The following is a 15,851-nucleotide window of genomic DNA, read 5'->3' on the forward strand; positions in this document are numbered from 1 at the left end:
GAATATGTATGTATGTATATATGTATGTATTTTAGATTACCCTGCAAGCAGGAACTCGCGAAGAAGCCTCATCGGCTTATCACAGCCGCAAGCTGGCCGAATTCAGTCTCTCATATTCATATTTAACGTCCATGATTATGAATTGTCAATTGTCAACAACTCTGTAACATTAATCTTGGAGTGACTCGAACTCGGAACCTTATGATTGAAAGGCACCGGCGTTAACCACTGAGCGTATTGTACCTTTTTGAGCCATGTTCGCCGATTAAAACCTAATTTTTAATAGAAGTTTAATAGTCTGTATTGCTCATGTGGTCGAAATTACTTCATTTAACATCAGACACTTGGACAGCTGGGAAACGGAGAGGGAGGGGGCTGGGGATGGAAGGGGGTGGTTGACGGAGGAGAGACGACACCCGCGCGATCGTGGGCAGCCTGCGAATCACGTGGCGGCAATTCGAAAATCGGTGATATGTAACTTTCTTGTCACATCAGTAGCACAAACCACATGAAAGAAGATAATAATAAAAAATAATAATAACAAAAGAAATACCATTTTAAATTCACGACATATAAAATTGTTTTATTTCCATTCTCACTTCCTTCATACAAAATCTAAGCGTTTCAAGCAAATATTCGATAAGTTTGTAATATTTTCCATCTATCTGTAGAATAACATGAAGGATCCAAAATTGATTTACTTCTTCTGATGATATTTTTAGCCAGAAAATAAGAAAATGTCGAGGGTGTTTCAAATAAGAAAAATTAATGTCGACAAGTTGTAAGGCTTTCGGTGAATATACATTAAAAAAAAAAGACAATTCTCCGATAACTGTTCAATTTGGTCAAATTATTTTCCACGTTTTACTTGAATTTCACATTATTCAGTAGCAGATATTATTTCATGAAAGAAATTAAAAATCACATTTCGGCAAAAAAATATTTAATAAAAATAATCATTCACAGATTTTATACTATAAAGAAAAGCAAATTTGGAACATTTCATACGAATCTACTATTTTTTTATGTTGGAGATGAATTTGCCTATTTCTATCCAATGGAAAACAAAATGATGCAACATAAAGACTATATAAGTCGGCATGTAAGTTTATCCGAATGAGAACATTCCATCGGCGCCTTTTCTGTTGCATTTGAAACAATATTTGTTATATCGTGCATGACTACACGACGGCTAAAGAAATATTGAATATTTGAAAACATAATGTGTTTCTTTAATCCACCAAAACACGACCACACAAGGATGAAATCAGGACTCTGAAGGTCTGTAGATGAAACTTAAGAAAAGATAACAACTTAAACTTGTGGGACACAGTCATTTTCTGTTGATTTAGAGGTTGATAACTGGCTGATGAGAAGCCATATTATACACCTTGTTTAGTATTACGGGTAGCACCATGCTTGGAACAGTATTATTTTTATATTATTATTATAAACTGTACTTTCATGTCATGCTACAAAGCACTTGTACTGACAGTATGATCAGTATGAATATCATGTTTCTATGTCAGAGATAGGGGTAGGAACTGTTTGTACTGCAACTACGTGTGCTTTGAAGCATGGCATGGAAGGACAGTATTGAGTGGTATTAGCATCAGCAGAAATTGTCCCAACTGGCTACGGGGGTGTCCTGTAACTTGATCATCATTATAGTTACACATACTCATATCCCAACAATTAATGAAAATTTTCTTCTTTCGTAGTCAGTTATGAATGTTACAGTCATTGTTATAAAAGTTTTATGATTATTATTATTTATTGTTAACTATATATTATTATTGTTATAGAATATTGCAACTGCATTGTTTCCAAGCCCTTATGGGAAGTCTATAGTGACTGTTAGACCCTTCACGGGCCGGTCCTTCTTTGACTAACCGGACTGCTTCGTGAAATATTGATCCGATATGCCAGTTAAATAGAGCAGAACACTCCAGGTAAGAACACTTCCATGTTTTTCGCACCATGTGAGATATATGTCGTCTTGCCAGTCGTGAAAATTTATGCAAATCATGCTTGTTGCCAGCAACAACCATCATTGGTAATTCTACCGCCGTGGCGTCCGGATCAAAACATTCTAGAATTTGTTCTCGTAGGTCAGTCACAAATTGGAAACTTTCCGATGAGGTAATGTCGTACACAAACACCAAGACCGAAGCGCCACTGATAGCCGCAGCGTAGGCTTGTAAATCTTCCCAAGAAAAATGATTGGCAGACGGCGTCCCAAACCTCGGCTTTTTCGCTCCGTCCGGCGGACAAAATGGCGTCGATGGTATATCGATAATATTCATCTCGTAGAGTTGGTTTTGATAGACAAATGCGGACGTGTAAAGTGATGCTTGCTTGGTCGGTATGTACTTTGCATTGAAACTTCCATTGATAAATTGTCTGATGATGGAAGTTTTACCGCATTCTGGTGCTCCTAGGAAAACGATATCTAACTGCTCCATATTATTAGAACGACATTTTATAGAATATAAACTGCTGCCCTCCTCCTGGGATGAAGACGTCTCTACCGAGTTTCTCTGACCTTTCATACCTGTGACGTCATAAACAGGAGGATTCTATCACCTTTGTTATTCAAACGCTCTGAAAACTGCACTTATTACTCTTTAGTTTACGAATCGTACAAGAGAGTCTTTTATAAATTAAAAATTGTCTTCATTTGAATATCAAATCCACAATAATGTCATAAATATGTATGTAAAAATTGCTCAACTTTTCAAAATGGAGGAGATTTCCTTCATTATGCATTAAAAAATAAATCAAAAGCAGTTAATTCAAATGGCAAATGCGTCCTTGATCTTCACCGCCATCACACCGACTTATATATTCTGTGGTTTTGTATACACATTATAAACAGGATTTAAAGCAAGATTTCTACTCTCGAAGCAAAATCTTATCTAAATCTCTACGATATATTTTATTACAGACATGGTGGGTAAGGTTCGCAAAGCATAGAGCTCTACATAGCCAAATATCACGAGATCTCGGGACAAAAGCCAAACAAAAACATGGATTTTAGTAATATCCTGGAATCCCAGCAGATTAAATAGGATATCATGCTAATTAGCTTTAAGATGAAATTCAGCTTTCTTCCCCTTTATTCTTTTTTTGACTGTTTTCCGGGTTTTTCCCCCTTTTTTATGTTGGCTTATTGTATGTTTACTTTTATCATGCTTTGCATCCTATTAAGACTGAAACAAATACGGTTGGTGAAAACGTCCTTGCATCAGACCGCGTCTGCACGTCAAAGGTACTTCAGCGAGTCCCTGATCCGTGGAATACGTTGACCAACTTTCTCAGATCACCGTCAAGTGTATTCAATCAACTTCCAAATAAAAATTCGTCTTTTTCCTCCTTCACCTCGATCTGTCTCTCCCTCTCTCCGTGTCTCTCTCTACAAAACAGAACGGTTCATTCGATACCAGTGTTCATTAACACTAAGTGCCTGAAAGGAGAGAAAGGGAGAGATGGAAAAAAAGGTGAAAAAACCAGTATTTATAGTGAAATCTGAGGTAGATGGTATGTTGACGAAAAGATGAAATAGAGAGAGAGAGAAATAGTGTAGAGAATAAACATTATGATATATTTGATGATCATAACAAAAGCAATTTTTATTATTTTATTTTTTTCTAATTTTGTAACATTATACCATTAATGTAAATACTCATCTTCCATTTTCACAAGTCATGATAATTTTGCTAATTTGTATAATATTGTCATAATGTAAGCACCCTTTTTGTAAATATATTTATATCTCAGGGATTTTTTTTGGGGGGGGGGGGTTGGGAGTTAATTATTGAAATACATATACAACCATCTAAATAGTTATAGTATTACATCAGTTGATAACCGACGGAAACTTGAAACTGAATTTAATTTCGGTGGATATGTGTAGAGATGACAAGGATCCACACGTGAATTACTTAAAGGGATATTCTAGTCGCAGACAATGTAACACTTACTTCTATTGAAGAGAATTTTGTTTTACCTCTTTAGGTGAAACCCATCGCAATACCCCCCCCCCTTTCCCCCCTCTAATTCTAGATGTGTTAATTATAGTATCTACTGTTTTAACCAGATATATACTTTTCCTAAATCCTGGAAGTGTGTCTCAGTAGGTAATCTGTGATATCATCATGGTACATGTGCCATATGTTTCACTTTTTCTTAAAATATTGTTCTTAATTTATCAAAGATGCACAATAAATTGTAAAAAAAAGTAGTTTTATCCAGGAATTATCCGTAAAATGTGATTCGTTGAAGCTGTCTAAATTGTTCCGATCTTAGATTGGTAACGGTTTCAGCATTCACCCACAGTAGTATACTTATAGAACTAAATGTCATAAATTTGGACATATCTTGAAACATTCAGGCAGTTTTATTTTAAATAATTGTCTTTATATTTTGAAGACCAAATAAACAAATATTGTTATTATTATTATTTGTTTGTGTAAATCATTTACATTCGTATGCGAGCACCATATGATCATATCTCAAAGATGACATTGTTTGGAATTGAAATGCCTACAAATTACACCATGATGGTTAGATTATATCCTTTTTGAACATAACTATCAAAATTAAATCAAAATTGACCTAGCTTCATTAATCGAACAATCCGAACATATTTACAAATATCTCTACTCCTAATTTGATGGTATTTTTATCCCTCATATGTAGAGAAATGCATCTTTGTTGTATTATTGAAACAATTAGGTTATAAGTTAATCTGATCTCTGTACAGACAAACACGTTTACAAAAAATTTCAAAATTACTATAAACCCTTCAGAAATGTGGTTAGTTGCGTTAAAAGGCATATGATTCAATCCGTGTACTGCTTCTACTAGCAGAACAGCTGAGTCTCGAGAGCCAGCTATTATCAAACAACAAAATAATTTCCACGGGTGTATATACATCTTGATAGCATTGTAGGGAAGTTCCCGCCAACTTATTGATGAGCCTCGTATTGCGGCTAATAAATAGATCTCAATAATGAAGAGTTAAGTACTGATGAGGCCTTGATTGGGTATCTGCAACATTTATCTGTGTATTAACGCTCAGCGTTAAACGTTTATAGCACGAAGAAAATGGGTGGGGGGGCGGGAGGAACCGATCTGTCAATACATGTTGTCACTGGCTGAGGCACCAGGGGCACGATATATTTCGGGGGGCGGGGTAGGAGGTGGGGAGGTTCTCCAATGTCCCATTCCCTTGGCCACGTCACTGACAATGGTTAATAACTAGAAATGTGGTCTTCTAGAACTCTTCTCTACGGTAATTCTTAAAATATAATATGAATTCCGTCCAATTTTGGAAAGTTTAGGAAAGACATTTTTCCTATATTATAAATTTACGTACAACTGGTAAATTCGGATTTATCATAATTTTGGAATTTTAGTATAGTTGGTTTAAAAAGTGAGACATTATTACCACTGCTTATACTATTGATAATAAAATTGCACGCATGTCTCATGCAGGCAATATCAAAACTATTGGAGTAGGTGGTTTGACGCAAACATTATTCAACTCTCGTTGTGTATCTTTATAATACCCGTGTTTTCTTGTAATTAACCTACATTATTTGAACAATATACATTTGAGTCGCATAGCGTTTTCCACAGACACATGCTTCAGAAACCTTTTCATGTATAAATTATTCTGTTGAAGAGTATAAAGCAATCAATTTGAAATGGATGTTAGTGAAACACTGAATAAACGAGAAACAATGAGTGTTAGCTAAGGGAGTGTTAGCTCAGTGGTTGACGCAGGTGCCTTTCAATCATAAGGTCCCCGGTTCGAGTCACTCCAAGATTAATGTATGTCGTCCAGTTACAGAGTTGTTGACAATTGACAATTCATAATCATGGAATTGAAATATGAATGTAAGAGACTGACTTCGGTCAGCTTGCGGCTTTGATTAGCCAGTGATGGCTTCTTCGCGAGTTCCTGCTTGCAGGAGGATTTAAATACATACATATATACATACAGCAAATTATAAGGCAGAGAATATATTTTTACTGTAGCATTAACCCGTTTCTCTTTTCGTTCTGTCCCAAACCATATGTAATATTTACATTATACTATCGATTTCTCGTATGAAAATTCATTTGGACTGTCTCTAACTATAGCCTGCAACACGCCCCTCCCTATAAAGTATAGCAAGAAAAGAAAAATAGCAAACAATGTATTTTAAGTGGATCGACGTATACCACATTGCACAAATTTACTTTTTCCCGAAATAAAAAAATAAAAAAGTTACAGAGAGCAGCTGCCGGTTAACGCTTAGCTAGGCCCCTCGCTCTTCCTTTCTTCAGCGCTATGTGATGAAAATGTTAACTGACCGCATCTTCTTTCACCATACATGTCAAAAAATTCTTCACCTGAAATTAAGTCAAACTGCAGTCTAGATGAGGATCGTCCCTGGAGTTAATCAAAAGGAATCTAAAACTCCCTTCGTTTCTTTTTTTATGTCCATATATAAAAGGTTTCCAAGTATCTCACAGTGGGCAAAAAAAGGGGCCAAATTTTCCCTTAAATGTTCTTAATCCATAATAATATCCGCGGAACTATAAAAGCACCAACAATTTACATTTAAGTTTTCATGCACTTTTCTTCTTGTAGTTTTTGTTTTGTGTTTGTTTGATAACAAGAAACTTCGATGGAAGTAGTTTACAGTCAGGGGTGGAGTGGGGGTGGGGTGGGGTGGAGTGGGGGTGGGGTGGGTGGGTGGCGGTGTGGGATACAGTTCTCGATGAGACAACACAACGTATTTAGTACACCCTGTATACTACAAGATGTTTACACTAGTTGAAATGGATAAATTATTTAATCTAATCGCTAATTAAGGTTAATTTGGTATAAGACTCATGTAGGATCATTCCCATTATTTCCTCTTTTAAATCCCTCTTCTTTCTTTGGTCTCACGAGGACACGATGTGATGTAAAACGAAGAAAAAAAACGTTAGGTAAGAGTGTGATAGAAGTAGAGATAATAATAAAATAAAAGTAAAAAGAACCGAAGACAACCTTCAGGGCAGTTTGATAATAGTTTTTATTCCTGTTCTCGCTGGCAGATTTTATCTACATGAAATATATGACTGTAGGCTTTGGACGTAGGCTTTGGGGAGGGGGGGGGGGGCTGGTTGTCAGTTAGATCGGTGATAAAGCACCAGAAAGAACAATGTTTGAGAAGAAAAAGTACAGATATAGTGGGTAATTTCAAATTCAAAATATTTGAAATTAATTTGGCAGAAGATTTTCCGATTAGTTTGGAAAGAATGTACGAACAATTCTGATAAGAATATTTCAAGATAAGGTTTCACTTGTCCATAATATACGTCACCATGCACTACTCAACATTTAACAATCTATGAGATTTTAACATATCCTATAACAGTTTTTTTTTTTGAGGTTGGGGGGAATAAAAATTCTCTTCCCTTTTCTAATTCCTACTTTCACAAAAATTTGCCGCTAATTTTCCCAGGTTGAGAATATGATCTTTCTAACATTATAAATCAACAACGAGTAATTCCGACTAAACCTTCACGCGTATCACTAAAGTCACTTTTCTGGGTTTTGTAACATTAGATTATAGTTTTACTTGTATATAATATGAAATTGTTCATCTTACGATTCGGCATCGTAATATGTTCATTCCTTCGCTCGACTGTCGACGGCTTTCTCCATAAATTACCAAAAAAAAATCTGAGCGCATCATACAGGATGCATGGGAGATTTATTTCCACCGTGTAGTCACTCCTCATAAAGAAAACCATTCATGTCTCAAATAATATATATATGTATCTATAATAATTATAGAGAAGAAAACTTTTCATATACCGAGACAATCCAATCTGGGGTCAATTCCATGTCATATCAAGTACGTTGAATCAATAATTTGATGATTTTTTATACCGTATCCTATGGGTTTTTTCTGGTCTCGAATTAAACAATATGGGAACGTAAAACTCGCATCAATTTCTTGCAACATGCGTACAAGCGTACAAATCTTAAAATATAAATATATGTAGAGAGACTTCCATTTATTATTTTTAAAACTATAGCATGAAATCTTGAAAGGGTTAATATATAATATTACATTATTACATTTACATTTTACATCTTGGAGCATTCGTAAACCTTCGATCAATTTATGACTGTAGGCTAGCCAAGATACAGTTTAGAGAATTTGAGAAACGTTCCAGCGGTCGCATCACATGAATTTTCTCCTTTACTGCATAACTAATATATACATATCTCTGTGGTGACAATGATACTACACATTGTAGACTACATCTAGATATGTGTTGATGGTAAGCCAACAGGGACATAACCGCTGTCTAATAAAGTGTACTTGAAAGAAGCAATCATTGCAGCTGTTTGTCACGCGTCGTCGAAAGTTCGATAGCGCGTCGAAAGTTCGAGAGCGCGCCGTCATATTTTAATGTTTTTTGGACGTGTTCTCGTGCACTATGTTGCGCGTTGTCAAACGTCGACAACGCGTTGCAAAAAAAGTAGAAAAAGTGCATCACGTGAGTACAAACCTTGCACTGACTGGTTGTTTCATACACGAATACATAGTGAAACGCATTTAGCCTGTTAGTTTTACAGTAATCCATATTACTTACACCATGTACACCACTTGTATAGCTATGTTATAGTGGTATAAGAATGTGTATAACTTTGTGTGCTTAAAGGATTTTAAACTCCAGAAAATGGCTTTAAATTTTCAATGGTACGATTCGTAGACGGCTATTCCTTTGTATAATAGCACATTAAAATACTTATTATCTCTATCATGACACAACCAACCACATTGAAAATATCAGGGATTTTTCGAAAATGTCCGAATAGAAAGTAAGCCTGCACTCTCTCTTTTTTTAATTTCCATTTTTGTGCGTAAGCTGATAAACAGATCGTCCCATCTTATGACGTCAGACTTACATCACAAATGACCACACATCACATCAGTAATGTTTCTATATGTTTCCATATACTTGTACTCACATTAGTTTTTATAACTTTAATTACGCCGAACAGTAATATACATTGAACATTAAGTTGTAATTACATTTGAACTACAATTACATGGAAGTGCGTTGGCCACATTACCCTGTACCCTGACGGAAATGTTTACTATCGTACTTGGACGTATACGTATTTGAGGCCTAGGTATAACGTATACGTATACGTATTAGTATGACAAAATCAACATAGATAAGTAATTCTAAATCCAATCCTATAGTACAGCAACACCTTTTGCAATGCTTTCAACAAATGCAGCTACTCTTTCTTTCTGTCTTTCACCCTCCCCTAAACAGATTTTATTTTCTTCTTAAAAGTACTAGTTGTTTTAAAACCTCTCCTTGTCAAACAGAAAATAGCCGAAGTCAAAAGTCATTCCTTGAAGAAAACCTTTCCTGTTAAAAACCATTTAACGTTTTAAGTGTTCTACATAATCTTTTGACTGTCAATTCTGAAAGTTTTTTCCCTTTCATTTACAGCTTTACATTCCATTAAGTCTACAGTCGAATAGTGCAGTTATTTTAAAGACTTACATTCCTGTTTTATTCCTGACTGTAAAAGCCTCTTCTTGTTTGCCCTAACATGATATCAAGTCAAACATTTCATCAATTGTTTTCCTTTCCTGCCTCTATTTTATTTCTCTAATAGAGTTTTCTTCTCTCCTTTTATCTGTCTGTCCGTCCGTCCGTCAGTCTGTCTGTCTTCGTTCTTTCTTGTCTTTTTCCTTCTTCTTCTTCTTCTTCTTAATTTTCTTTCACAAGTCAGATAGTCAGTATAGAAACTCAACAAGTGAGAAGAGATCCTGTCGGTTGATAAACTCTTTTATGTGCGTCTACTGGGATCGATTAAAACAGTGGGCGTCAATTGCAGTTAATGTCAATTTGTAACCGACGCTGCATTCTTCTACTTTCTTGTCAAATTCAACTGCAGTGGAACGTGTTATCGAAGAGAAAAATGGCTACCAAATTTTACTTTGGTCAAACATTATTTGATAAAAAAAGAGGGGAGGGGGAAAGAGAGGCGTAGATCAGGTAGCAATTCTGTCATCAAAATATCAACAACAAAAGTTCAGGAAAAGGTATCGACTCGGTACAAAAATAAGACGGGACGGAATGGGGTTGGGGTTGGGGGAGAAAATAGTGAGTTTTGTTTAATTTAGATATTGTCAACTTGTTTCTATGACAACACACTTGTTTGCTACAAGTTCTTCTCAGAAGATGTAATAATCTAAACTAACATTCGTGTCTGATTTTATTTTTTATTATATTGGTTTTGCTCTCCTCTTTTTTCTACCTAGAGTAATCTACAATTAATTTGGATTATACAGAGGCAGATCCAGGATTGTATAAAGGGGCTAGTGTGACCCTGAAGATGCCGTTTCCCCCATATAGGGGAGGAAGAAGGGGGTCTTGGAGCATCCTTCCTCACCGAATAATACAATTACTATAATAACTACTTTGGATTGAAAAGATACTTCAACGATAAAAACATAAAATTAAAATGTGAATAACCTTTAAATAGTTATATTTAGCTTAAACTGAAGCGATAAGGACGAATTAGACTTACTGTTGGGCCCCCTCTCTCTCTTTGTTTTATTTATTTATTTTTTGGCTCAGCTTCTATTAATCAGTCGATAATAGTCATATCAAGCACATAATATTAACAATTAATTCATGGTGCATATGTGCACAACAAAGTTTAATGGTTCAAAGCTCATGCTTGTCCTTAAAATTAGAACGATATAATGCTGGATGCCAGTTATATTGTGGGGTTACCTCTCTTTACAGTTTTCTTCTTATAATTATAACTTTCAAACTTTACTTCATGGCTTGGTTAAATAAATTACATTAAGAGGGGATAAAGATAAGGATGAGAATACAAACCGTTCACTAATTTGTCTGAAATGACTTTAGGGGCTGCGTTTGTTGAAAACTGGAATTTGTAATACGGCATGGAATGCACAGAATGGGGATTCAAGTTTATCGGTGAGTTTTAGCTAAATTTTGAGGTTTCACCCCTCAAATGATAGCCGTATGTCCCTCTGTTCCTACAATTGTTTGCTCCAAGCAAAAATACACTCGGATGCGGAATACTTGAAGTGAGAGGCCTTGTGTGTAAGGGAGATTTTGTGTCACCCTGTGTAAAAACAAATGCACATGTACGAGGAATTATATGCAAGCCGAACATTATAACAAGTGAAGCGTGTTTTAGCATGCCAGACAAGTCTTATCCTCTAGGTGTTTTTTGTTGTTAAATTATCATAAGGCCAAATTTACATTATTTTAAGGGATGAGAATAGAAAGTTTAGCCTTGTATATTTTATTTCCATAGCAACCTGTAGGTACAAGATACTTGCGTGATAAAAAAACCTTTATGTACATCATATACATACACATATATATTTATATTTATATTTCTCGATAATAAAAAATAGTCTTGCCAAGTACATTTCGCAAAATTACAGTTTTCGTCTTGTATTGTCGTTGGTTTTACACTAATGGACCTTCACAATGACTTGATCAATTTACTTAACAACAAAAAAATCATTGGGAAAATTCGTTTTGACTGTTACACTATTAAACCATGATGTTAAAGGAACACAGAAAATCTTACGTTTAGGTGAATACAATACTTTAGTCAGCTCTTAACGCTATGAAGACGTTTTGTATGGAACGATATTAATAACGCTGTGCAAAATGTTATCGTATTATAATCTCTTATCCAAATGACGTCACGATATGAGCTACCCATCACACTGTCTATATTTCACTTCTCAGTTTTTTATCCCGCAAAACTGAAGTCATTATTTATTTGAAAATCAACTGATTGGGAAGTTTAACTAACCAAGTTAAGAAATAAGAAACAATGGAACATATAAGATTGAAATTTATCGCTTGAGCGATGTTTCTCTTTTGTTAATTTTTAGATTGAAGACAGAGTTCATTGCAGAGATTTTAAAGTGAGTTTTACGAAACAATACAGTCATAGAAGCGAGTGACATACTTTCTAACATTTGTGTAAATTTTCAAGGTTATATATAAAAGCTTTTCTACATTAAAAAAAAAAACACACTTAAAGAAGTAGTTCATTTTATAATCCCATAATGGGACATTAAATTGATCATTCACGCACTGATTGACCATTTAGTTCTTTATGAGGACATTTATCAGCGACGGATGAGCCAAATTTTGTTTTGTTAAACACATCAAAGAGACTTGGTAGTGGTTTACTCTATGTAACATTTTGAACATGAACTCTAATTTTATCTTTTTAAAATAATTTTAAACTTATACATTACGTAAAAAGTTAAGATGTCTTCATGCCTTCATGTCGTAAGTATGCGGAAGTTTTAATCATTGTCCCCAATGTCCCCATTGTCCCCAACGTCCACATTGTTCCCAGTGTCCCCAATGTCCCATTGTTCCCAGTGTCCTCGCGCGTTTGTCATTAAAAAAGAAAAATGTGTATGGAGGATTCCAGTCAACTGTTTCTTATATAAGCTAAACTAAAACTATGACCTTTGGCGTCCACCAACCAGTATACACATATTATTATTATTATTATTATTAGGCCTATTTAAACATTTCTAAAGCGCACATATATATGTTAAAACATAAGCTATGGCGCTGTACAAACTTGAAAGAGTAAAGGTATAAAACTTAACGAAAATTAAGAAACCATGTTAATCAAAGAAAGAGGTAAAAATCTTAAAAACAGATAACCCTAAAAGACTAAACAAATCCAATAACGATGGAGAACATACGGTTATACATTCAGTGTGGGACGGGTATACACCTTGTGCTTGGTATGGAAATCCCGTATCTCTCCCTCGTCATTCGTATGATATTGTGTATATAAGTATAGGCTTACATGAACATGCATACACGCATTGTGCCCTTAATATACACATGATGCACGAGAACGATTATCTTCAAACCTAAATTAAAAATTGAAAATAGCCTTGTATGGTGGTATATTGTAACATACAGTTACAGACGAATTGACTAAAAACAGGAAGTGGGCCACCGTGAGATTGAAACTGTCTATGAGCAGTATTTTGCTTAACCAAATGAATGTGTTTCCATGAGCTACACCGGTAAAAAGTTATTAAACTTTTGATTGAATTCCATCCGATTGTCTGATTTTTATACAATTCTATAGAGAGCATTATCCATTAGTTGCCATAGTGACGTATCAGGCTGCAAAAATCACGACGTCAATTACTGCATTACAACAGGCAAACTGCATGCCTTGATTTGATAATGAACAATTTCTCTACCAAAAGAATATATTGCTCGAGCTCAAGTGGTATGTATAAATATGTATAGATATGTCAAAATGAATTTATTATTTAGGTCATTCCACGACTTTTATGATGTTTAATCAGATGAAGAAGTGATACGGTTTTAGAGCGAGGACTTGAGTGAAGAGCTTCCTCGTGACTGGAACAGACGGATAATATATATATATATATATATATATATATATATATATATATATATATATATATATATATATATTTATATATATATATATATCAATATATATAAAATATAAATATATGTATATATATAGATATATATATACATATATAGGCCTATATATATATATGTTTGTATATATATATATATATATATATTTGTGTGTGTATGTATGATATATATATATATATATACACACACACACATATATACACACACACACACACACGCATATATATATATATATATGTGTGTGTGCGTGTGTGTGTATATGTATGCATAGCTCTAGATATATACATATGCATGCAGATAAATTTGAAAATCTTTCGGCTTTCAACTGTATATATTATCTGCATGCGTTTAAGGAATGTATTATCATATCCCACTTACGACTCTACCCTATTCTTCATCTAAATCTCTTGTGTATTTTCCTTTCTTCTTTCTTCTTCTTCTTTCTCTCCACATCTTTAATCATAAACATGCTGATACACCTGACAGCTACTAAGATCAAATTTGACCCAGTGCCTCAAGTGAATTGTCTTTTTTCTCTTTATTCCGTGAAACTATCATGGAATAAAGAGATTTCTTTCTCTTATATATTTACTTGAATTTTTTCTATTAAGGTATATGAAATACGCTTGAATATTCCCCGTAATCGAATCACTATAGTTTCTCGGGCAAAATTCTGGAAGATTTTCTTCCTTTTTTTAGATAAGAATTTTGTCTGTTTTGTCTTTGATTTACTTAACCAGGGGATACGTCGTCTGGCCTTGCATCTGGATTAAAGAGTAAAAGTGAGAAACCGCGTATGACTTAATATCCGGAGGAGAGAGGTGTTGTTATCTTCTTCTTCTTCTTCTCTCGAGCTCGTTCAAAATAAAAAGAGAATTCCCAAACAATTCTGGAATAGCAAACGATGCGAGGAACGATAGCAGGAAAAGAACGGCCTTCCATGCAGTATAGCGAGGTTCAGCACAGAGTGGCAATGCAGCCATTTTCGTTATTTAATTTATATTGACAAAATATGTTTAATATGCCATCTTATACGTTTACAGTTAAATACCGAGTTAATAGAACGAAAGTCTGTAGTAAGTTTATAGTGTTGCGCGATGGGAACCTCCCTATTAATAAATGTTAGTTGCGTAATTCTGTCAAAATTTAAGTAATTTGACGGCTTTTGTTGTCATTTGAAAATCTGTGGGCCAGATTTTTATGGTCTATTTACAGTTATGTTGCTTTAGGGAGCTTGCATACTTCATCGTTCATTTTATTTGGATACTTTGGTGTGATTTTTTACATATCTTTAGAGTTGACATTCTTATATTATAGAATTCACCAATTAACACATCTCTGCTAAGCAGTTAAAGAAGATTATAAAAATGATCTTAACATTAACTTAAGAAAAAAAGTGAATTTGAAACAAGTAGAGAAAAACGTAAAGAAAATCTGTTAATGTAACGAGTTGACGTTTCTTTAACAGAAAAGTGAAAATAAAATATCATCAATTTAGACACATTTATCCTAAAAACTCTTAAGAGACCCATAACAGTGGTGACGTCATGCATAAATTACCGAGAAATATTTCGGTTCAGTCAATACAAGATGGTTCGTGGTTGTTCTAATACAGCGGGGCCAGTGTGTTTAGTCAGTGATATGCTGAATTTAAAAGTCAAGTTTACAACTTATACATAATTGAATTCTATAAATAATGCATTTTCAAGCTATATTCATTCGTAAGTATATCTTACATATACGAGAAATGACATATCACTGCCCTGGATGCACGAGTCTCTCGGCGATGCTTGACAGTGCATTTACATTTCTGCTGAAAACTGCAGGGTAGAGATTAATTTCTTGGTGTGTGTATAAATTGGGAGAGAGAAGAGCCAATAAAGGATTTATTTTTGAGTGCAACCAAATTTAACTGTCATACAAACTGAAGATATGAAATTAAACGCACATTTAGTTTATTGGTTACATCATAACTAAGTAGAATCACCAGAAAAAGAGCCCAAGTTTAGGTGGTGGTCGGTACATGTGGATGGAGGTAAACAATAAACACCAAAATATAACTACTCTAGAAACTGCGCTTAGTTTAACCACCCCCCCCCCCTTCCTCCCGACATCCATGAGTAATGTCCCTATCACTTCCTTTAAAAAAAAAAGCGTGATTAAGGGTTTCGGCGCTTACATACATTTTTAAAATATCATTAAGGTATTTATGTATTAACAAAATATTATTAATACACCATTTATATAACTTGACTGTTCTCCAATTCTTACTTGTCTAGGTTGTGTCTGTAAGGATTTAAAAGCATTAGACA

The 15,851-nt window shown here is 34.6% G+C and overlaps 1 protein-coding gene across 1 annotated transcript in view; it reads right to left on the reverse strand.

The window, feature by feature from the left end:
* Positions 1–561: 561 nt before the first annotated feature.
* Positions 562–15,851, reverse strand: part of LOC139980494 (ras-like protein family member 10A) — a 59,363-nt gene continuing 44,073 nt past the window's right edge. The window contains exon 3 of the mRNA XM_071992147.1: positions 562–3,466. Coding sequence (XP_071848248.1) covers positions 1,800–2,552 — 753 coding nt within the window. The 5' untranslated portion in view covers positions 2,553–3,466 and the 3' untranslated portion in view covers positions 562–1,799. The remainder of the gene's footprint in view (positions 3,467–15,851) is intronic.

This window comes from Apostichopus japonicus, chromosome 15, assembly GCF_037975245.1.
Source record: "Apostichopus japonicus isolate 1M-3 chromosome 15, ASM3797524v1, whole genome shotgun sequence".
NCBI lineage: Eukaryota > Metazoa > Echinodermata > Holothuroidea > Aspidochirotida > Stichopodidae > Apostichopus > Apostichopus japonicus.